The sequence below is a fragment of the Symphalangus syndactylus genome, chromosome 1, assembly GCF_028878055.3.
Source record: "Symphalangus syndactylus isolate Jambi chromosome 1, NHGRI_mSymSyn1-v2.1_pri, whole genome shotgun sequence".
In the NCBI taxonomy this organism is placed as follows: Eukaryota; Metazoa; Chordata; class Mammalia; order Primates; family Hylobatidae; genus Symphalangus; species Symphalangus syndactylus.
In genome coordinates, this window is record NC_072423.2 from 90,952,705 (window position 1) to 90,977,940 (window position 25,236).

At 45.6% G+C, this 25,236-nt stretch overlaps 2 protein-coding genes and 1 pseudogene across 3 annotated transcripts in view; 2 read left to right on the top strand and 1 right to left on the bottom strand.

Annotated features, from left to right (window-relative positions):
- Positions 1-25,236, top strand: part of ASRGL1 (asparaginase and isoaspartyl peptidase 1) — a 58,484-nt gene that overhangs the window by 27,031 nt on the left and 6,217 nt on the right. The window lies entirely within an intron of this gene.
- LOC134735928 (endogenous retrovirus group K member 19 Rec protein-like) lies at positions 7,005-13,487 on the bottom strand. Its single transcript, XM_063634216.1, is given in 3 exon segments — positions 7,005-7,061; positions 13,222-13,302; positions 13,305-13,487. Coding segments are annotated over 3 exon segments (321 nt in total).
- LOC129486416 (protein RCC2-like) lies at positions 8,655-12,353 on the top strand (annotated as a pseudogene).

Consider the following 25,236-nt stretch of genomic DNA (forward strand, 5'->3'; position numbering starts at 1 on the left):
TGGTAAATGAGAGATGTACAAGCAAGAAGCTTGGCTATGAATCCAGAAGCATACTATGTGACATATACAGCCCATCGTTTGAAATTTGTTTCTAGGATGCATGACCTCCACTGTGCCACTAATGGTGATGCTTTGGAACAATAGAGGGAATAAATGCAGTGTTTTCTAGATATGCCCAAAGATGGAATATCTTGACTAAACTTATATTTCACCCTATAACAAGTCTCAGGTGCATGATGAGAATACCAACAAAATGCTGTTGAAGTAATTAAATTGAATTTAGATAAGAAGAATTCAGCAAAACCACAAAAAGTCTTCAAAGAGCAAATCATGGACTTTAACAAAAAGTGAAATTAATTTTGAACTTGTACTATTTAGTATAAATCTGATTTTTATTAATAAATTTAACAAAACCATAACCAAAATATATATATTTTATATATATATATAAATTTTTTTTTCTGGGAGTATCTCCTTCCTTATCTGACATACACACACACATAAATATCTATATAAATATATGGATATGGCTAATTCACCTTTAAAGGATTTAATTTTTTTTTTTTTTTTTTTGAGACGGAGTGTCTGTCACCTAGGCTGGAGTGCAGTGGCACAATCTCGGCTCACTGCAAGCTCCGCCTCCGGGTTCACGCCATTCTCCTGCCTCATCCTCCCGAGTAGCTGGGACTACAGGCACCCACTGCCACGCCCGGCTGATTTTTTGTATTTTTAGTAGAGACGGGGTTTCACCGTGTTAGCCAGGATGGTCTCGATCTCCTGACCTCGTGATCCGCCCGCCTCAGCCTCCCAAAGTGCTGGGATTACAGGTGTGAGCCACCGCGCCTGGCCAATTTAAATTTTTTTTAAGTTTATAGAAACAAAATCAAAACTGCATGTGAGATATACAACAAAAATGATGTTCCAGCAAAATCCAGGGAAATTGAAACAAGGGAACAAAAATATTTACCTAGCCTGAAGAAGATTCATAGACAGATAATCCCTAAACCAGTTTCTATAGAGAGTATTTTTCAATTCATTATAAATCTGAGCATAGTATCATCTGAAGAGAGATTTGAACAAAATTGAATAACATTCTCCTGTTTTTTATTTTCTTCAGAATATACCAGCATCAAAACTTAAAAGAATTTATCTGCATAGACCTAGATACTGTTTAAAAGATTATAAAAACGACTAAGTGATTGTGATTTATACGATCAAGTTAAAAATTTTAATACACTCTGCAATCACAATTTATATATAAATCCATACAGTATTTGAATGTGATAATGTAAAAATCAGTATTCATTTCTAAATCTAAGTACTGCTTTGAGAATTGTGTTGGTAATTCCAGTTGCTGCTGCTTCAGCAGAAGGAAGCTTCTCCAAATTAAAATAAACTAAAAACTTGCTAAAAACTATGTTGACTGAAGAAAGATTGTCTTTTCTGCCATTTTGTCAGTAGAATTCACGTTAAGTATAAGAACGTCATCAGGCCAGGCTTGGTGGCTCACGCCTGTAATCCCAGCACTTTGGGAGGCCGAGGCGGGTGGATTGCCTGAGCTCAGGAGTTCGCAACCAGCCTGGGCAACATGGTGAAACCCCGTCTCTACTAAAAAATACAAAAAATTAGCCAGGCGTGGCAGCGTGCACCTGTAGTCCCAGCTTCTCAGGAGGCTGAGGCAGGAGAATTGCTAGAACCCAGGAGGCTGAGGCAGGAGAATTGCTAGAACCCAGGACAGGGAGGTTGCAGTGAGCTGAAATCGCACCACTGCACTCCAGCCTGGGTGACGGGCAAGAGTCCGTCTCAAAAAAAAAAAAAAAAGTCATCAGAACTCCCTGGAATGAAGCCAAGAAAAAAATTTTAATGGAATAAATACATAATTTATTAAATGTGTCTGTATGTGTGTGCACGTGCGTGTGTGCGTGTGTGTGTGTGTGTTTGCCATTCATCTGCCATCACCAGCCGATGAACAAATGACCCTGGTATACACAATAATAACTAAGTTAAGTCATCATTGGTAGTTTGTCAGCTTTCGGTCATGTGAAAACCATAGCATTTCAACAGTTTTCCAGATAAAATAGTATGGAGGCTACTAAAGAAATTAAAAATAGAACTACCTTATAACCCAGCAATCCCACTTCTGGGCATATACCCAAAGGAAATGAAATCACCATCTAGTAAAGATATCTGCACTTCCATGTTCATTGCAGCATTATTCAAAATAGCCAGGATATTGAAACAACTACAGTGTCTGTCCATCAATGAAGAATGGATACAGTATAATGTATATATACAGTGGAATATAATTCCGTGGTAAGAAAAGGAGGAGATCCTGCCATTTGCAACAACATGATACTAAGTGAGATAAGCCAGACACAGAAAGATACTACATGATCTCACTTAAATATGGAATGTAAAACAAAAAGGAACATTGAGGCTGGGAGTGGTGGTGGCTCACGCCTTGTAATCTCAGCACTTTGGGAAGCTGAGGCAGGCGGATCACCTGAGGTCAGTAGTTCAAGACCAGCCTGGCCAACATGGTGAAACCCCATATCTACTAAAAATATAAAAATTAGCTGGGCGCGGTGGCGGGTGCCTGTAATCCCAGCTACTTGGGAGGCTGAGGCAGTGGAATCGCTCGAACCTAGGAGGCAGAGGTTGCAGTGAGCCGAGACCGCGCCATTGCACTCCAGCCTGGGTGACGAGCAAAACTCCGTCTCAAAAAAAAAAAAAAGAAAGAAACATTGAATACATAGAAACAAAGAATGGAATGGTAGTTACCAGGGGTAGGAGAAATGGGAAGGTGTAAGCCAGAGGGGACAAAATTACTGTTATGTAGCATGCGTATGTCTGGAGAAGTATAATATTAGGACTATAGCTAATAATATTGTGTACTGGAAATTTGCTAAGAGTAGATTTCAGAGGCCGGATGCAGTGGCTCATGCCTCTAATCCCAGCACTTTGGGAGGCCAAGGTGGGTGGATCACCTGAGATCAGGAGTTTGAAACCAGCCCGTCCAACATGGTGAAACCCCATCATCTCTACTAAATATACAAAAATTAGCCGGGCATGGTGGTGGGCACCTGTAATCCCAGCTACTCGTGAGGCTGAGGCAGGGGAATCACTTGAACCCGGGAGGCAGAGGTTGCAGTGAGCCAAGATCATGCCCCTGCACTCCAGCCTGGGCAACAGTGCAAGACTCCGTCTCAAAAAGGAAAAAGAGGCTGGGCACAGTGGCTCACGCCTGTGATCCCAGCACTTTGGGAAGCCAAGGTGGGCAGATCATGAGGTCAGGAGTTCAAGACCAGCCTGGCCAAGATGGTGAAACTTCATCTCTACTAAAAATACAGAAAAATTAGCTGGGCCTGGTGGCACGCGCCTGTAATCTCAGCTATTTGGGAGGCTGAAGCAGAGAATTCCTTAAACCCAGGAGGCGGAGATTGCTGTGAGCTGAGATGGTGCCACTGCACTTCAGCCTGGGCAACAGAGCAAGACTCCGTCTCAAAAAAAAAAAAAAAAGTAGATTTTAGGTACTCTTACCACAAAAAAAGGTAACTGAGATGATAGGTATGTTATTCTGGTTGACTGTAATCATAATTTCACTATGTATATCAAAACATTCATGGCCGGTTGCAGTGGCTTATGCCTGTAATCCTAGAACTGTGGGAGGCCAAGACAGGCAGATTGCCTGAGCTGAGGAGTTCAAGACTACCCTGGGGCCAACATGGTGAAACTCCATCTCTACTGAAATACAAAAAATTAGCCGGGCATGGTGGTGCATGCCTGTAATCCCAGCTACTCAGGAGGCTGAGGCAGGAGAATCACTTGAACCTGGGAGATGGAAGTGGCAGTGAGCCGAGATCACACCACTGCACTCCAGCCTGGGCCACAGAGCAAGACTGTCTCAAAAAAAAAAAAAGTTTACCTTATATACAATGGAACATATATACAAGAAAAATACCGATTTTTCAAAATACGTTTACCACAGTAACAGGATAGAACATACTTATAACTTCCAAATATTAAATATATGGTACGTGGGCCTCCAGTTGTATTTGTATTGTTGCCATGGCCCCTTGCAAATGTTAGAGGTGGGCCTGCAACCAGCAGGACTGGGAGAACCCTCCTTCCTTATCTAACAGGTAAAGGGTAACACTGTTACTTTAATTTGCTCTTCCCTGACAATGAGTTTGAGCATTTTACATTTGTTTATGGGATTTTCCTTTTTACGAATTTGCCTATTTTTGTCCTACACTCATTTTTTCCTTTGAGTTCTTTTTTCCCTTTCTGATCAGTCCCATTGTTTTTTCTTTTACTTTTTTAACATTCTTTATAGATAGATGGGATTTCTCTATGTCGCTCAGGCTGGCCTTGAGCTCCTGGGCTCAAGTGGTCCTCCTACCTCATCCTCTTGAGTAGCAGGAACTACAGGCACAAGCCACTGCACCTGGCTCTTTCTTATCATCCTTAAGGTTATGTTCTGCTGTAAATAAAATTTTTTTTAAAATCCCAAATCTGCTGTTTTTATTTTGCTCTTGCTATGGTATTTTTGCCATATGAAAGATTTTAGGGCCAGGCACAGTGTCTCACGCCTGTAATCCCAGCAGCTTGGGAGGCTGAGGTGGGTGGATTACGAGGTCAGGAGATCGAGACCATCCTGGCTAACACGGTGAAACCCTGTCTCTACTAAATATGCAAAAAATTAGCCGGGCGTGGTGGCGGGCACCTGTAGTCCCAGCTACTCGGGAGGCTGAGGCAGGAGAATGGCGTGAACCCGGAAGAGATTGCGCCACTGCACTCCAGCCTGGACAACAGCAAAACTCTGTCTCAAAAAAAAAAAAAAAAAAAAGATTTTAGGGCCAGGCGCAGCGGCTCGCTCCTGTAATCCCAGCAGTTTGGGAGGCTGAGGCGGGTGGATTACTTGAGCTCAGGAGTTTGAGACCAGTTGACCAACATGGTGAAACCCTGTCTCTACTAAAAATACAAAATTAGTCGGGTGTGGTGGCACATGCCTGTAATCCCAGCTACTTGGGAGGCTGAGGCAGGAGAATCACTTGCACCCAGGAGGTGGAGGTTTCAGTGAGCCAAGATCACACCATTGCACTCCAGCCTGGTCAACAAGAGCAAAACTCCATCTCAAAAATGAAATAAAATAGGCCAGGTGCAGTGGCTCATGCCTGTAATGCCAGCACTTTGGGAGGCTGAGGCAGGTGGATCACAAGGTCAGGAGTTCGAGACCAGCCTGGCCAACATAGTGAAACCCCATCTCTACTAAAAATACAAAAATTAGCTGGGCATGGTGGCACACGCCTGTAGTCCCAGGTACTCGGGAGGCTGAGGCAGGAGAATAGCTTGAACCCGGGAGGCAGAGGTTGCGGTGAGCCGAGATCGCATCACTGCACTCCAGCCTGGGCAACAGAGCGAGACTCTGTCTCAAAAATAAATAAATAATAAAAGATTTTAATTTTTTTTTCCTGGCAGGTGGATTACTTGAGGTCAGGAGTTTGAGACTGTAACCACTTTAGGGTTACAGTAGCTCCCCCTTATCTGCGGTTTCACTTTCTGTGCTTTCAGTTACCCACACTCAACCGCGGTCTGATGTTTTGAGAAAGAGACCACATTCACATAACTTTTACTACAGTATATTGTTATAATTGTATTATTTTATTATTGTTAATCTCTTAACTGTGCCTAATTTATCAACTAAACTTTATCATAGATATGTACATACAGTATAGGGGAAAACATAGTGTTTATACAAGTCAGTTCTAGCTGAGGTTTCAGGCATCCACTGAGGGTCTTGGAACGTATCCCCTGAAAAGAAGGGGGGACTACTGTATTACACCTACTGCTGCTGTGAACACTTGTGCTTTTTTGGTGAACACCTGTCCACATTTCTGATGAACAGATACACAGGTGTATAATTGCTGAGTCATGGAATGTGCATATGATCAGTTCCAGTAGATATTGTGAAATGGTTGAAGGGGTGGCCTGCCCTTCCACACCTGTGGGTGTTTCTCATCAGGTGAGATGACAGACTGAGAAAAGAAAGAGACACAAAGTATAGAGAAAGAAAAGTGGGCCTAGGGGACTGGCGCTCAGCATACGGAGGACCCGCGCTGTCACTGGTCTCTGAGTTCCCTCAGTATTTATTGATCATTATCTCTACCATCTTGGAGGGGGGATGTGGCAGGACAATAGGGTAATAGTGGGGAGAGGGTCAGCAGGAAAACATGTGAACAAAGGTCTCTGTGTCATAAACAAGGTTAAGAAAAGGTGCTGTGCCTCGATGTGCACATGTACAAATATCTTGGTGCATTAAAGAGCAGTATTGCTGCTAGCACATCTCACCTCCAGCCCTAAGGTGGTTTTCTCCTATCAGTAAATAGAACATACAATCAGGTTTTACACCGAGACATTCCATTGCCCAGGGATGAGCAGGAGACAGGGGCCTTCCTCTTATCACAACTGCAAAGAGGCCTTCCTCTTTCACTAATCCTCAGTACAGACCCTTTACGGATGTCGGGCTGGGGGACGGTCAGGTCTTTCCCTTCCCACGAGGCCATATCTCAGGCTATCACATGGAGAGAAACCTTGGACAATACCTGGCTTTCCCAGGCAGAGTTCCTTGCGGCCTTCCGCAGTGTATTGTGTCCCTGGGTACTTGAGATTAGAGAATGGTGATGACTTTTAACAAGCATACTGCCTTCAAGCACGTTTTTAACAAAGCACAGCCTGCATAGCCCTAAATCTATTAAACCTTGAGTCAACACAGCACATGTCTCTGCGAGCACAGGGTTGGGGCTAGGGTTACAGATTAACAGCATCTCAAAGTAGAAGAATTTTTCTTAGTACAGAACAAAATGGAGTCTCTTATGTCTACTTCTTTCTTCTTCTTCTATGCCTGGGCGACAGAGAGAGACTCCATCTCACAGTAACAGTCTGATCTCTCTTTCTTTTCCCCACATTTCCCCCTTTTCTTTTTGATAAAACCGCCATCATCATCATGGCTCATTCTCCATGGTCGCTGTCTCTTCGGAGCTGCTGGGTACACCTGCAGACTAACAACAGACAGAACAGGCACACAAGGATTAATATGAAATTTACAATAATAGTACTTCCGATGGTCTTAACCCAAGTGACAGGGTTAAGATTTGTGGGACCATCGGCAACTCCCGTGATTGCGTCAGTTCCTGGTACCAAATTTAAATGGGCTTTTGATGCTTCGAACATTTGTTCTTTTAATTTGGAAATGTCTAAAATGAGATTATCTTCTCTTCCCTGTAGATGGCATCTAACCATGTCCCAGTGATGCTCAGACTCATTATAAACTCGGGGTGTAATACAAAAATCTGACGTATTCCAGTCACACTGTAACTGGAAACGATGTTCTAAGCTCATGAGCCTATCTCCCATCCAAATGACAGTTTGTCTAAGATCATTAATTTGATTTGCCAATTTTTTATCAATACCAGATTGTGAATTCCACAATCTTGTAGAATTCTTTTGCCAATCGTTAACAAAGTTTACTGTCTGAACAGAAGAGTGCAATGCAACTCCTGCCACAGTGGCTGTTAGCTGTGACTGCAATTAATCCCATAATCACTGCAATTAAAGTAAAATTGAATCTTTTGGATCTATTTAAAATGCCTTTTAGTACTTCAGTCAAAATATGGATGGATGGTGAGGTCCCCCACAGGCGGTCCATGGACACAGGGATCCACACGCCTTCTCTTGCTCTCACTAGCAGAATACGGTGCTGCCAATTAAAAGTCGAATCAATGCAAGTAAACAATCTGCAATTTTCACAGGCTATAGTTTGAGAGTCTGGTTTAATAACTATATTTCCTACAACTAGCATATAAGAGGGCTTTACACAACTTTGCAAAGGAACTGTTAGACTGGAATTTAGGTCGATCGTATAAAATGGCTTACGATCTCTTGTTTCTATAGTTTGATTTCCAGGCCAAATTCTAATGCAGTATGAGGCCACAGTAAGTCTCCATAATTCTGGATGTTCAGGACCAGAAACAGGACTTAATATTTCTGGTCTTGGAGCAGAGATTTCCTTTTTCTCCCCATTCCCAAAGGTAGAAAGACTGTAATTTTTTGTGCTTCTGTTTGTCTAAACTTTCTGTTAAGTCACTATCAACAGCTGGACTCACTTGTGCACTGGGACACAGTTGAGTTTGTCCTGTGCAATTGTGGTAGCAATGACCTCAAGGTACCCAATCTATAATAGTTCTGAATTCATGTTTTGTAATATCACTGCACTATTGGCCACACATTTTTCCCAAACTAAAACTTCTGTGTCTTTTGATCCTTTGGGAATTTCCTTGGGGCAAGGTTTTCCTTTAGGCCTAAATTTTAATGATCTTTGATAAGAAAAGTCCTGTAAATAATTTACCTGTGGCCTGAGTGACATTCCGCTTGCCATGTGATAAGTAAGTCTACTGGTGGTACCGACAGTAGGTACTTCTACCAACCAATTTTGGATTGCGGCATTCAACATCCTGGTGCATTTTTAAATGTGTCTGGTGAGTGGGCTGGAGCCCTCGTCTGAGCCAGAAAAAAAAAAACCCCTCCGATCCGTCTGTTAGTTGCTTCTCTTCCTTTTTCTCTCCTGTTTCTCATCCCTCCAACCAGCCGCAACCATGCCCAGGAAGAAGGCGGCAGTGGTGGCCTGGGAGGAGCCGAGCTCGGGCAAGGCACTGCCGGCGCCGGGCCCTGGAAACGCGAGCGGCTGGAGCGCTGCAGTAGCAGCAGTGGCGGCAGCAGCAGCAGCGGCGACGAGGACGGCCTGGAGCTCAACTGGGCCCCCAGTGGGGGCAAGCGCACACCGAACAAGAGCACACCAAGGAGCACGTCAAACTTGAGACATGTGCTGTTTTAACTCAAGGTTTAATGGATTTAGGGCTATGCAGGCTGTGCTTTGTTAAAAAAGTGCTTGAAGGCAGTATGCTTGTTAAAAGTCATCACCATTCTCTAATCTCAAGTACCTGGGGACACAATACACTGCAGAAGGCCACAGGGACTTCCGCACAAAGTGCAAAAGGCAGCTTTTGATTTTGGCCACCAACTGGGACTTGACTGGTCGAAAATAAGTGCCTAAACAAGGCCAGGCGTGGTGGCTCACGCCTGTAATCCCAGCACTTTGGGAAGCCGAGGCGGGCGGATCACAAGGTCAGGAGATGGAGACCATCCTGGCTAATATGGTGAAACCCCGTCTCTACTAAAAATACAAAAAAAATTAGCCAGGCGTGGTGGCGGGCGCCTGTAGTCCTAGCTAATCCGGAAGCTGAGGCAGGAGAATGGCATGAACCCGGGAGGCGGAGCTTGCAGTGAGCCGAGATCATGCCACTGCACTCCAGCCTGGGCGACAGAGAGAGACTCCATCTCAAAAAAAAAAAAAAAAAGTACCCAAACAGGAAGCTGCTTACCGCAATATCAGTCAGAATTTGTGGGGGCCCATCGGTATGGGTGCCTGGCGGGGGTCCGGGTGCGGACAGTGGTCTCGGGCTCCTGTGCTGCACACAGCCTCCTCATTACCACGGAAGGGAAGCTGTGGAGCTGGGGTCAAAATGAGAAGGGGCAGCTGGGACATGGTGACATCAAGAGAGTAGAAGCCCCCAGACTCATCTAGGGTCTCAGACACGAAGTGATTGTGTCTGCAGCATGTGCGCGGAAACACACCTTGGCCTTGATGGAAACGGGCTCCGTGTTTGCCTTTGGGGAAAACAAGATGGGGCAGCGGGGCCTTAGCAACCAGACAGGTGCTGTCCGCAGCCCCGCGCAGATAATGTACAACGGCCAGCCAATTACCAAAATGGCCTGTGGGGCTGAATTCAGTATGATAATGGACTGCAAAGGAAACCTTTTTTATCTGTTCCTTTGGGTGCCCTGAATATGGTCAGCTGGGACACAACTCAGATGGGAAGTTCATTGTCCCGGCACAGCGGATAGAGTATGACTGCGAACTAGTTCCCCCGCTAGTGGCCATCTTCATTGAGAAGACAAAAGACGGACAGATTCTTCCTGTACCAAACTTGGTTATGCGAGGCGTGGCCTGTGGCGCTAACCACACGCTGGTCCTGGACTCCCAGAAGTGAGTCTTCTCCTGGGGCTTCGGTGGCTATGGCTGGCTGGGCCACGCAGAGCAGAAGGATGAGATGGTCCCCTGCCTGGTGAAGCTGTTTGACTTCCCTGGGCATGGGGCTTCCCAGATCTATGCTGGTTACACCTGCTTCTTTGCCATCAGTGAAGTGGGTGGTCTGTTTTTCTGGGGGGCCACCAACACCTCCCGTGAATCTACCATGTACCCAAAAGCAGTGCAGGACTTCTGCGGCTGGAGAATCCAGAGCCTGGCTTGTGGGAAGCGCAGCAGCATTGTGGCCGCTGACGAGAGCACCATCAGCTGGGACCCATCACCGACCTTTGGGGAACTGGGCTACAGGGACCACAAGCCCAGGTCTTCCACTACAGCCGAGGAGGTGAAGACTCTGCATGGCATTTTCTCAGAGCAGGTCGCCATGGACTACTCACACTCCTTTGTGATAGCAAGAGATGAAAGTGAGACTGAGAAAGAAAAGATGAAGAAACTGCCATAATACAGCCCCCGAACCCTCTGATGCTCCCGGAGACTCCTCCGACTCCACACCTCTCACGGCATCTGTCATTTCCATGTGCACTGGGACGGGAAGTCAAACGAGGAATTTAAAAAAGCAAAAGTTGACCGAAGGTGCATTTTTGTTTAGACTCCCTGAGGTTCCGTTTTACAAATGATCCAACGTTAACTACCTTTTTTTCTGTATGCTTTCCAAAGTCCCCTTTTTTTCCCTTAATGTCGAATTAAAATACTTGCTCATAGTTGACTTACCGTTCCTACAAAAGAGGCAGAAACTTTGAGCAATCTAGGTTTTTTTTTGTTTCTTTCTTCCTCTCCTGAATACACTCCCCAAAACACTCCTTTCGAGTTATAATTAGCATCGTGATCTAAGCGGATGCTACATGGAAGAGGAATTGCCATTTACTCAGAAAAAACGTCCCTTACAGGAACTGGCAGCAGCTAGGCAAAGTCGCCGGCCCACCTCCATCCAAAATCATGCTCGCATGCTTCAGAAGCATCCAGGTCACTCCTTTCCCGCTTTTTCTTGCAGATCGGCCTAGGCCGGTGTCAGTTCTGTTTCTCCTCTTGGCTGCCTGTATGCCCATAGTCTTCTGGCTGTGACATTATAGAATCAGCCGTGTCCCCCCTGGTGGGGGATTGGGGATCTGTGTTTAGCCATTTGTATCTACTTCAGCTGTTAAGTCCAAATGAAAATCAGGTGACTGTGGAACCATGGGGACTTGGGGGTGGGGCAGAGGTGGGAACATTTGTATCAGTTGAGTCAGCTTCGTGGCTCCCTGCGGAGCCAGGGCTGAGCCTTGTCACGCGCACTCGCCAATTAGAGATTGATCAGCCAGCAGTCAAATGCATTCTCCGGTCCTCGCAAGAAGGATCCGCCCTTTCTGTAGCAGCCTTGATCGCCTTGTGCTTTGGTCTCCTTTTCTCCCCTGCCTGGATACTGCCTCGTGCGGGCCATCCTGTTGCTGAGACTTGGGGTACCGTTCTGCTGACCCAGCTCCCTTTAGTCACGTTTGCTTGGCTCTGGTACCAAATAGTTGGCATTACCGAAGTCCCCTTCCTCGCGTGTCAGCACAGATGCTGTGACTGCCACCCACGTCCCCGTCAAGTGCCCATGCCCGAGCTCGCTGCCGTGTGTGCTGCACTGAGTGAGTTATGAGGTGCCTTTCCCGGAACCCTCCTCTCGCCTGGACACAAGAGAGGCAACAGCTGGGGCTGGGGCTCTTGGTTTCCAGAGGGTCTGGACTGGTTTGGGTGCTTTAAAATAGATATTTAGTTCAGTGGTGCTTATGGGGGAGATGGGACTAGAACTTAAGTGTGAGATTTGGGTGGATGGGACAGTTAAATATTGGTCTCCAAGTTTTTTTTTTTTTTTCTTTTGCTATTGTTACCACTTGTCACTGTCTCCATGTTAAAATGCCAGAAATGATCTAGTTGGTGTTGCTTTTTTCCCTATTTTCCATCCCAGTTGCTTCTTACCGTGACTCCTGCCCTTGGAGGGCATGGAGCAGTGTCTGTCCTGCCAGTCCCAAGGCCCTGTGGGAGGAGACTGGCCTGCATCTCTCTAAGACTTAGTCTGATGCCACACGCATCTCTTGATCTGTGTTCAGTCAGTAGTCCAGGGGAGAAGCTTCTGCCACTTCAGAGCTTTGCTAAACTAACCTAATTTGTCCAAATCACCCCGAAACCACCATCTTTGACTCAAGCTTCCATGCGACAGCCTGATCCGTTTCCCTGGACAGGTCTCTTTCCTGGAACACAGCCCAGGCACCTGTGCTCCTGGCACCCTTGACGTCTCTCCTTTGAGTCGTGGTCACCGAGAGGGTTGAGGACGCAGCCCCCGAGGTCCCAGCCTTTGCAGGAGCCACCCTGGGTGGAGCTGGACTTAGATCTTCGGTGGCCTCATGTAAACCCGGCAGCCAGCCTCTTCTAGAACCCTAGCCCAGGGACTGGAGCAGGAAAGGGACCTTCCAAGTGAAGACTGCCTTGTCCCGCACCTCCTTCTAGCTTAGATTGAAAAATGGGTTTCCTAATGGGTTAAATCCTTTAAAACAAGGAGTTGTGGGTGAAGGGTGGTGTGCACTCCTAGAGAAAGGTACAAAGTTGCCCGGCTGGGAACGTGCTTGGCGCGACCCTGCAGGCATCTGACTGGTCTTCCAGCTCAGGAAAAAGAATTTGAAAGAGGCTTAGCATGAAGGGGAATCAAAGAGGAGGTTGTGATTTGGTCGAAGGTGCCTGGTTTAGTGCTGTAATTGTCTTTATATATATATATATTTCTTGGAGTAAACATTTTAAATAAACGACATCATTGTCTACTGAAAAAGAAATAAAAATATAAAAAATAAACATCCTAGTGCTCTCCGTAGGCAAATAGGAGGATAACGATACCCAGTGGAAATATTTATCATCATTCCTTCTTCCTCAGGTTTGGCAGGGCAATGGTCATCTGTGGGGCCAGGTACCCATACACTATTATTAACATATATTTCAATAGGATTATCCATCCATGTGACTGCCCGAATTAAGGGTGGGAAAGGCACATAGGCCCAGTAGGTATAATTAGCTGCAGCTGCTCCTGCAGGCATGGGGAGACTTACCACCATTGATATAATCATCAAAGCTGCAAGCAGCATACTCTCTGGAGTTTGTGTCACCTTTGTGTTCTCAAGGCTTTTTTTTTTTTAGCTAACTGTGTCAGCTTCTTTAATTGTGCCCAGGTCGGTGGCTCCGCTTTGTTGGTGGATGGCAACTTCATCCGTTCTTCTGACATCACCATTCTGTTCATCTTGCGAGTCGATGGTGCTCGATTGCGGTGTCTTTGTCTCCGTGGAGGTGCTTTTCTTTGCATCTCCGATGGGTTCATTGTAGAACTTCAAATGTCTAGTGGGTATCCAAACAGGAAGCTGATTTTCTCCTGGTGAAACACAAGCAAAACCTCTCCTCCACATTACCACCTTCCCTAGTTCCCATGCCTTATTTTTGTTGTCTTTCCACCAAATGAGTTTTCCTTCATGTGGGCTGTTCTTTTTGCCAGTAAGATGTTGTTCTCCAGAAGTAGTAGTCTGATTTCTATAAATGTTTAAAAAATTTAAAGTATAGAGTGCTAGATTAAGTTGCATCTGAGGAGTGGTGCACTCCTTACTGTGTTCCCCTTCTTTTTGTTTAACTAATTGAGTTTTGAGTGTTCTATTAGTTCAAGGACTATGGCCTGTCCTTGGGAATTATAGGGAATTCCTGTTGTATGTGTAATTTTCCACTGATTTAAGAATTTTTGGAAAGCTTTACTACAGTATCCTGGTCCATTGTCAGTTTTAACTTTTTCTGGAACTCCCATTGCAGCAAAACGATAATAAATGTTTTTTAACATGGGACGTACTTTCTCCTGTCTGGCAGGTTGCCCATATGAAATGTGAATAAGTATCAACTGTTACATGAACATATGATAATCTTCTAAATGAAGGTACATGCATGACTCCATTTGCCATAACACATTAGGACATAGACCTCTGGGATTAACTCCTGCTTCTTGAGTGGGCAGGTGCAGGACTTGACACTGGGTGCAATGTTGTACAATATTTTTTGCCTGTTTCCATGTGACATCAAATTTGTTTTTTAATCCTGCCGCATTTATATGAGTCAAAGCATGAAGTTCTTGTGCTTTTGTGAATGCAGTTGATACCAGTAAGTCAGCTTGTTCATTTGCTTTAGTTAAAGGCCCTGGTAAATTAGTGTGTGCCCGAATATGAGTAATATAAAATGGGAAATTTCTTTTTCTTACAGTTTGTTGTAATAAATTGAACAGCTGGTTTAACTGATCATCCATGCTATATTTAATTAGAGCTCTCTCAACATCCCTTGTAGCCTGTATTACATATGCAGAATCTGATACAATATTAATAGGTTGATTAAAATCTTGTAACACTGTAATGACTGCAACCAACTCTGCTCTTTGAGCCAATTGCTAATGAGTTTTGATTACTTGCTCTTTTGGCCCTGTGTAAGCTGCCTTTCCACTGCTGGAACCATCAGTAAACACCGTCAGAGCATTTTCTAAAGGTTCATGTCTGATAATTTTAGGTAAAATCCAAGTAGTCAATTTTAAAAATGGAAGGTTTTTGTTTTGGGGTAATGATTATCAATAATTCCCACAAAATCAGTAAGACCAATCTGCCATGCACCAGAATTGATAAACACTTGTCTAACTTGTTCCTTGTTTAAAAGAACAACTATTTTGTCTGGGTCATTTCCACACAATTTTATTATTCGTAATTTTGCCTGACCAATTAATGTAGGTATTTGATCCAAGTACAAGTAGAAGTCTTAATTGTACTGTGAGGAAGGAATGGCCACTCCACAAGATCAGTATTTTGAACAGTGATGCCTGTTGGAGAATGGGCAGCAGCAAAAATCGAAAGTTGGAGTGGGGCCGAGGGATCTATTCTATTTATTTGTGCTGATTAAATTTTTTCTTCCACTAATTTAAATTTTTTTGTTTCTTCTGGAGTGAATATTCTTTTACTATTTAAATCTGGGTCTCCTCTTAAGATAGAGAACAAATTTGACATGCATAAGTAGGAATGCCTAGAGTTGGCCAAATCCAATTAATATCTCCTAGCAATTTTTGAAAGTCATTTAATGTTTTTAATGTGTCTTTTCTTATTTCTATTTTTTGTGGCTGAATTTTTCTGTTTTCTATCTGCATCCTTAAATAATGAAAAGTAGAGGTTTGAATCTTATCAGATGCTACTGCCAGTCCTGAGTTGGCAACCTCTGCTTGCAGAAATGTATAACAGTCAATTAATTTGTCTCTGCAGCACATAAAATATCATCAACATAATGAATGATATAACACTCTGAAAACTTGTCTCTAAGTGGTTGAAGAGCTTGACCTATGAAAGTCTGACAAATAGTTGGACTATTAAGCATTCCCTGAGGTAACACTTTCCACTGAAATCCGGTGGCTCGTTCTTTATTATTTATGGCTGGTATAGGAAAGGCAAATTTTTCACAATCCTGCTCCACCAGAGGAATGGTAAAAAAGCAATCCTTCAGATCAATTATAATTAAAGGCCAGACTTTTGGGATCATGGCCAGAGAGGGCAACCCAGGTTGGAGAGGCCCCATGGGTTGAATTACGGCATTTACGGCTCTTAAGTCAGTTAACATATGCCATCTGCTGGATTGTTTTTGAATTACAAACACAGGAGAATTCCAAGGCGGGAATGAAGGCTCAATATGTCCCTTTTCTAATTGTTCCTTTGCTAATAAATGTAAAGCCTCCAGTGTTTGTTTTGGTAGCGGCCACTGATTTACCCGTACCGGTTTTTCTGTTTTCCAAGTTAATGGAATGGGTTTAGGAGGCTCTACAGTGGCCGCCCCTAAAAAGGATACCCTATTCCTTTTCTTTCTTGATTTCTCTCAGTCTCAAGTGGGACTTTAATGCCATTTTCATTTTTTCCTAGTCCCTTTCCTAGTATATATCCCAAGTTAGTCATGACTTTTTGACTCGTGGGGCTGTATAATGGAGCAGGCATAGTGATTTCCACACCCCGTTGTTATAATAAATCTCGACCCCACAGATGAACAGGAATTGAAGTAATCATTGGCTGAACAGTACTTTCTTGATTATCCGGCCCTAAACAATGTAAAATCGTAGTACTTTGATACACTTCTGAGGCAGTGCCTATGCCGACAAGTCCTGTAACAGCCTTTTGTTTAGGCCAATTTTTTGGCCACTGATTTAAAGCAATGATAGAGACATCTGCTCCAGTGTCTACTAACGCTTCAAACTGTTTTCCTTGAATAATGGCCTTACACACAGGTCTGCTCTCTGAGACCTGACTTGCCCAATATGCAGCCTTTCCTGCCGGATCAATGCTTCCAAACCCTCCTGTTCTTTTTATCTCACTGTTTCCAACCTTAATATAAGGCAGGAGTAATAATTGAGCAATCCTGTCTCCTGGACTGGCACTGCAAGGAATTGAGGAGCTAATAACCAATTGAGTGTCACCTTTATAGTCTGAATCAACCACACCAGTATGAATATGAACTCCCTTTAGATTTAGACTTGATCTTCCTAAGATTAGTCCTACAGTCCCCTCAGGCAGTGGGCCATATACCCCTGTGGGGATTTTTTGTGGGGGCTCCCCTGGAAGCAGAGAGACTGCTTGTATAGTACATAAATCTACTGCTACACTGCCGCTTGTGGCAGGGGACAATTGTTGCATTGTGGTAACTGGCTCATTCCCTGAGGCACTTGTGACAGTGGGGGTTGTTGTCCCTGAAAACCCTGAGGAACAAAGGGCTGAACTGGGAATGCCCCAGTTTGTTGCAGGGCCTGAGGCTGGCCCCTCTTCTCGTTTCCCGTTTCCCGACAATGGTTGCCCATTTTTATCAAATTTAGAACGACACTGATTAGCCCAATGTTTTCCTTTTTTACATCTTGGACATAAGTCAGGTGGCTCTTTATCTGTTGTTGTAGTAGCTCGAATAGTTATATTTTGTTTATTTGAGGCTGGGCAATTCTTTTTTAGATGACCAATTTGACCACAATTATAACATTTTCCCCCAAATGTTCTAACTTGTCCTCCTAAAGCAACTCCTGTTATTGCTTGAGCCATAAGCATAGCTTTATGCATAGCTCCTCCAATTCCATTAGAGACTTTTACGTACTCTGAGATTACATCTGGTACCATGAGATTACATCTGGTCCTGCGGGAACCTTTCCTTTTAATGGCTAAATGGCTGATTGACACTCAGGATTGGCATTTTGGTATGCCATCACTCCACTATGACCTTACGGGCATCGGTAATTGACTTTCAAGCAGCATCTTGGAGCCTTGCCACAAAATCAGGGTAGGGCTTTTTAGAGCCTTGTCTTATTGTATTGAATGAGGGGCAGGTGGTTCCTGGGTCTTGGATTTTTTCCCAGGCTCTAAGACTGATAGCTCTAACTTGCTCAATAGCCTTGTTTTGCATTATTGCTTGTTGATTAGTAGTGCTCCAATTTTGACCTGTTCCTAATAGTTGATCTGCATCTATGTTAACTGGAGGATTGGCAGCCCTATTTCTTCAGACCTGTTCTTGTGCCCCATCAATCCACCAAGTCTTAAATTGTAAAAATTGAGAGGGTGAGAGTGATGATTTGGCCAAAATCTCCCAATCATAAGGAATGAGTCTCTGTCCATGAGCAATGGAATCTAATAATGTTCTCATATAAGGGGAGTTGGGTCCATACTGTTTTACTCCCTCTTTCATATCTTTTAACATTTTTATAGAAAAGGACTCATATCTGGCCCCAGCTAGGGGACGCGCTCCTTCTTGGGCTCCGTCTCCAGGTGGCATCAGTTCTAATATTACTGGGAATATTCTAATATTACGCCTCAATGTCGTCTTGTTTTCTTGCCTTATCAATAATTTTATGTAATGCACCACTTTGTCCACTAGGTGGTGCTGTAGGATTAAGTCACACTGGGCGGCTGAGGATACAGCGCCCTGCCCTGTGGTGCTGGAAGCATTCCTGGCTGTCGATACCGATTTTCTGGGGGCGTCCGATACTGAAGTTCGGCTGGCTGCCAGTATTGATAGGCTACTGGCAGTTGGGTCTTATTTTCTACCGGCTGATATTGTGGATACTGTATTTGGATTGGCATTGCCGTGACAGAGACTCTATCTTTCTCTATTTGATATTCTCTTGGGGTTTGTACTTGTCTAACCCGCATTTGAGGTTGCAATGTTACAGGCATCTGAACCACTAGAAGAGGAGTTGACCATCGTGGTTTAGACTCTGATGGCCCCGCTAATTCTGGGCCTTTTTCTTCTAATTCTAATGTTTCAGGATATATCACCTCCTGTAATTGATTGTAGTCCACATTTTGCATTGACCGAGCCATCACAGACTCTGCTACATATTCACAATGTGAACTTTTGAACTTTCCGTTCCTTTCTGGGATTCTATCCCTGCCTGTTCTTCACAGTCTATTACACAGCTTTCAGGGGCATCAGAAACTGAAACGCTATCTTCTCCTGTTTGAAACAGTTCTAAAGCTGCTTTAATAATGGCCCAATCATTCCATACTGTAAGTGGGATGATTTTACCCTCCCTACTTGCTTGCTTTAATTCTTTGCCAATTTTTTCCCAGTCTTTTAGATCTAAACTTCCCTGTTCTAGAAACCATGGGCAGAATTGTTCTATTGTTTGAAATAGCGTGATTAGATTTTTTGTAGACTCTAACTCCCCCTCTTTTTAAAAGAATTTTAATAAAGCTGAGATAAGAGGCATATTTACTTTCAGTTTGCCCTATTGTTACCCTAGGTTCTTCCGAGGGCACAAGCTTACCGCGAGGCTGACTGTAGACGTACTCGGGAATCTCTCGTCAACTTGTCCTCAATGACCACGCTCTAGCATACCTTCACCCTAGAGAAAAGCACCCACATTGGGCACCAGATGAAGGGGTGGCCAGCCCCTCTACACCTGTGGGTGTTTCTCATCAGGTGGGACGAGAGACTGAGAAAAGAAATAAGAGGCCGGGCACTGTGGGTCACGCCTGTAATCCCCACACTTTGGGAGGCCAAGGCGGGCAGATCACAAGGTCAGGAGATCGAGACCATCCTGGCTAACACGGTGAAACCCCGTCTCTACTAAAAATACAAAAATTTAGCCGGGCCCGGTGACAGGTGCCTGTAGTCTCAGCTACTCAGAAAGCTGAGGCAGGAGAGAAAGAGACAAGGTATAGAGAAAGAAAAGTGGGCCCAGGGGACCGGTGCTCAGCATACAGAGGACCTGCACCTGCACCAGCACCAGTCTCTGAGTTCCCCAGTATTTATTGATCATTATCTCTACCATCTGGAAAGGGGGATGTGGCAGGACAATCGGGTAATAGTTGGGAGAGGGTCAGCAGGAAAACATGTGAACAAAGGTCTCTGTGTCATAAATTAAGTTTAAGGAAAGGTGCTGTGCCTTGATGTGCACGTATACAAACATCTCTCCATCTCTCAGCAGTATTGCCGCTAGCACATCTCACCTCCAGCCCTAAGGCGGTTTTCTCCTATCTCAGTAAATAGAACATACAATCAGGTATTACACCAAGACATTCCATTGCCCAGGGATGAGCAGGAGACAGATGCCTTCCTCTTATCACAACTGCAAAGAGGCCTTCCTCTTTCACTAATCCTCCTCAGCACAGACCCTTTACAGGTGTTACGCTGGGGGATGGTCACGTCTTTCCCTTCCCACAAGGCCCTATCTCAGGCTATCACATGGGGAGAAACCTTGGACAATACCTGGCTTTCCTAGGCAGAGTTCCCTAGAGTCTTCCGCAGTGTATTATGTCCCTAGGTAGAGAATGGTGATGACTTTTAACAAGCATACTGCCTTCAAGCACTTTTTTTTAACAAAGCACATCCTGCATAGCCCTAAATCCATTAAACCTTGAGTCAACACAGCACATGTCTCTGCGACAGAGGGTTGGTTACAATTAACAGCATCTCAAGGCAGAAGAATTTTTCTGAATACAGAACAAAATGGAGTCTCTTATGTCTACTTCTTTCCACATAGACACAGTAACAGCCTGATCTCTCTTTCGTTTCCCCACAAATCCATATAGTATTTGAGTGTGATAATGTAAAAATCAGTATTCATTTCTTTTTTTTTGTTGTTGTTGTTGTTTTTTAGAGATTTTTTTTTTAATTAATTTTTTTTGCATACAAAAACAATAAACATTCTCCAAAAATACATACAAACAAAAAGATGCGTATCAAACATATTAGGAAGGTTGCACATGGGAAGTCGGGGAATAGAAATGGGGGGTGGGAGTTAAAATAAATGAGAGAGGGACTTTATATGGATCAGTGATAATAACTCAATCCTCCATTTGACAAAGAAGAGGGAGAAGGAAGAGGAAGAAAAAGAAAGTGAGATAAAGGATCAGAAAGGGAGGAAAACAGAAAAAATTAGAGTATGACTCCAGGGTAGACCTGTTTTGTTGTCACTGAGTTGGTTGGTTGGTTTGTCTGTTGTATTCTTCATGTTTCGCCAAGTTGGCCAGACTGGTCTTGAACTCCCAGCCCGAAGTGATCAACCCGCCTCGCCCCCCAGAGTGCCGGGACCACAGGCGTGAGCCACCACGTCCAGCCCCCACATTGCTTCTGGCCTCCGTGGTAGACCTCCCAGACGGAGCGGCCGGGCAGAGGAGCTCCTCACTTCCCAGACGGGGCGGCCAGGCAGAGACGCTCCTCACTTCTTCCCAGACGATAGGTGACCGGGCAGAGGCGCTCCTCACTTCCCAGACGATGGTTGGCCGGGCAGAGGCGCTCCTCACTTCTTCCCGGACGGGGCAGCCGGGCAGAGGCGCTCCTCACTTCCCAGACGGGGCGGCCGGGCAGAGGCGCTCCTCAATTCCCAGACGATGGGTGGCCGGGCAGAGGCACTCCTCACTTCCCAGATGGGGCAGCCGGGCAGAGGCGCTCCTCACTTTCCAGACGATGGGTGGCCGGGTAGAGGCGCTCCTCACCTCCCAGACGGGGCGGCCGGGCAGAGGCGCTCCTCACTTCTTCCCGGACGGGGCGGCCAGGCATAGGCGCTCCTCACTTCTTCCCGACGGGGCGGCCGGGCACAGTCGCTCCTCACTTCTTCCCGGACGGGGCGGCCGGGCAGAGGCGCTCCTCACTTCTTCCCGGACGGGGCAGCCGGGCAGAGGCGCTCCTCACTTCTTCCCGGACGGGGCGGCCGGGCACAGGCGCTCCTCACTTCTTCCCGGACGGGGCGGCCGGGCAGAGGCGCTCCTCACTTCCCAGACGGGGTGGCCGGGCAGAGGCGCTCCTCACTTCCCAGACGGGGCGGCCGGGCAGAGGCGCTCCTCACTTCCCAGACGGTGGGTGGCCGGGCAGAGGCGCTCCTCACTTCCCAGACGGTGGGTGGCCGGGCAGAGGCGCTCCTCACTTCCCAGACGGTGGGTGGCCGGGCAGAGGCGCTCTTCACTTCCCAGACGGTGGGTGGCCGGGCAGAGGCGCTCCTCACTTCCCAGACGGGGCGGCCGGGCAGAGGCGCTCCCCACCTCCCAGATGGGGCGGCGGCCGGGCAGGGGCTGCAATCCCAGCACCCTGGTAGGCCAAGGCAGGCGGCTGGGGGGCAGAGGCTGCCGCGAGGCCAGACCACGCCACCGCACTCCAGCCCGGGCAACACCGAGCACTGGGTGAGCGAGACTCCGTCTGTAGTCCCAGTACCTCGGGAGGCTGAGGCGAGGCGGGCAGAGCACTCGGCGTCAGGAGCTGGCGACCAGCGTGGCCAAGATGGCGAACGCGTGCCTGCAGCGAAAGGAGAAAAGGCAGGCAGGGGTCGCGCGCGCCGGCAGTCGCAGGCAGTGCGCGGCGCAGGCAGCAGCAAGCGGAGTAGATTGTAGCCTGGGCCTGAGAGGGAAAGAGAAAGAAAGAAAGAAAGAAAGAAAGAGAGAGAGAGAGAGAGAGAGAGAGAGAGAGGGAGGGAGGGAGGGAGGGAAGGAAGGAAGGATTTCTAAATCGGAAGGAAGGAAGGAAGGAAGCCAGTATTCATTTCTAAATCTAAGTACTGCTTTGAGAATTTTGTTGGTAATTCCAGTTGCTGCTGCTTCAGCAGAAGGAAGCTTCTCCAAATTAAAATAAATTAAAAACTTGCTAAAAACTATGTTGACTGACGAAAGATTGTCTTTTTTGCCATTTTGTCAGTAGAATTCACGTTAAGTATAAGAACGTCATCAGGCCAGGCTTGGTGGCTCACGCCTGTAATCCCAGCACTTTGGGAGGCCGAGGCGGGTGGATTGCCTGAGCTCAGGAGTTCGCAACCAGCCTGGGCAACATGGTGAAACCCCGTCTCTACTAAAAAATACAAAAAATTAGCCAGGCATGGCAGCGTGCACCTGTAGTCCCAGCTTCTCAGGAGGCTGAGGCAGGAGAATTGCTGGAACCCGGCTGCAGTGAGCGGAAATCGCACCACTGCACTCCAGCCTGGGTGACAGGGCAAGAGTCGGTCTCAAAAATAAAAAAATCAGTACTCCCTGGAATGAAGCCAAGAAAAAATATTTTAATGGAATAAATACATAATTTATTAAATGTGTCTGTGTGTGTGTGCGAGCATGTGTGCGTGTGTGCGTGTGTGTGTGCGAGCATGTGTGCGTGTGTGCGTGTGTGTGTGCGAGCATGTGTGCTGTGTGCGTGTGTGTGTGCGAGCATGTGTGCGTGTGCGTGTGTGTGTTTGCCATTCATCTGCCATCACCAGCCGATTAACAAATGACCCTGGTATACACAATAATAACTAAGTTAAGTCATCATTGGTAGTTTGTCAGCTTGCAGTGAGCCAAGATCACACCCCTGCACTCCAGCCTGGGCAACAGTGCAAGACTCCGTCTCAAAAAGAAAAAAAAGGCTGGGCGCCATGGCTCACACCTGTAATCCCAGCACTTTGGGAGGCCAAGGCGGGCAGATCATGAGGTCAGGAGTTCAAGACCAGCCTGGCCAAGATGGTGAAACTTCATCTCTACTAAAAATACAGAAAAATTAGCTGGGTGTGGTGGCACACGCCTATAATCTCAGCTATTCGGGAGGCTGAAGCAGAGAATTCCTTAAACCCTGGAGGCGGAGGTTGCTATGAGCTGAGATCGTGGCACTGCATTTCAGCCTGGGCAACAGAGCAAGACTGTCTCAAAAAAAAAAAGTTCACCTTATATACAATGGAACATATGTACAAGAAAAATACCGATTTTTCAAGATATGTTTACCACAGTAAGAGGACAGGACATATTTATAACTTCCAAATATTAAATATATGGTACGTGGGCCTCCAGTTGTATTTGTATTGTTGCCATGGCCCCTTGCAAATGTTAGAGGTGGGCCTGCCACCAGCAGGACTGGGAGAACCCTCCTTCCTTGTCTAACAGGTAAAGGGTAACACTGTTACTTTAATTTGCTCTTCCCTAACAATGAGTTTGAGCATTTTACATTTGTTTATGGGATTTTCCTTTTTACGAATTTGCCTATTTTTGTCCTACACTCATTTTTTCCTTTGAGTTCTTTTTTCCCTTTCTTGTCAGTCTCATTGTTTTTTCTTTTACTTTTTTAACATTCTTTATAGATAGATGGGATTTCTCTATGTCGCTCAGGCTGGCCTTGAGCTCCTGGGCTCAAGTGGTCCTCCTACCTCATCCTCTTGAGTAGCAGGAACTACAGGCACAAGCCACTGTACCTGGCTCGCTCTTATCATCCTTAAGGTTATGTTCTGCTGTAAATAAAATTTTTTAAAAATCCCAAATTTGCTGTTTTTATTTTGCTTTTGCTATGGTATTTTTGCCATATGAAAGATTTTAGGGCCAGGTGCGGTGCCTCACACCTGTAATCCCAGCAGCTTGGGAGGCTGAGGCGGGTGGATCACGTGAGGCCAGGAGTTTGAGACCAGCCTGACCAACATGGTGAAAGCCCGTCTCTACTAAAAATGCAAAAATTAGCTGGGCATGGTGGCACACGCCTGTAGTCCCAGCTACTCGGGAGGCTGAGGCAGGAGAATAGCTTGAACCCAGGAGGCAGAGGTTGCAGTGAGCCGAGATTGTGCCACTGCACTCCAGCCTGGGCAACAGAGTGAGACTCCATCTCAAAAATAAATAAATAAATAAATAATAAAAGATTTTAATTTTTTTTCCTGGCAGGTGGATTACTTGAGGTCAGGAGTTTGAGACTGTAACCAGTTTAGGGTTACAGTAGCTCCCCCTTATCTGCGGTTTCACTTTCCGTGCTTTCAGTTACCCACACTCAACCGCGGTCTGATGTTTTGAGAAAGAGACCACATTCACATAACTTTTACTACAGTATATTGTTATAATTGTATTATTTTATTATTGTTAATCTCTTACTGTGCCTAACTTATCAACTAAACTTTATCATAGATATGTACATACAGTGTAGGGGAAAACATAGTGTTTATAGAAGTCAGTGCTAGCTGAGGTTTCAGGCATCCACTGAGGGTCTTGGAACGTATCCCCTGCAAATAAGGGGAGACTATTGTATTACACCTACTGCTGCTGTGAACACTTGTGTATGCTCTTTTGGTGAACATCTGTCCACATTTCTGATGAACAGATACACAGGTGTATAATTGCTGAGTCATGGAATGTGCATATGATCAGTTCTAGTAGATACTGTGAAATGCTTTTCCAAAGATGTTGGTACAATTGACACTAACAGCAGTACTGAATGAGAGTTCCAGTTCCTGCCAGGTTTGATGTGCCTCTTCATTTTAGCCATTTTGCTGGAGGGTGGGTGGAGTGGAAAGAATGATTTTTTTTTTTTTTTTTTCTGAGATGGAGTCTCACTCTGTCACCCAGGCTGGAGTGCAATGACACAATCTCAGCTCACTGCAGCCTCCGCCTCCTGGGTTCAAGCGATTCTTCTGCCTCAGCCTCCCAAATAGCTGGGATTACAGGCACACGCCACCACACTCAGCTAATTCTTTGCTAATTCTTTTTTTGTATTTTTAGTAGAGACAGAGTTTCACCATGTTGGCCAGGCTAGTCTCAAACTGCTGACCTCAGGTGATCAGCCTGCCTCGGCCTCCCAAAGTGCTGGAATTACAGGTGTGAGCCACCACGCCT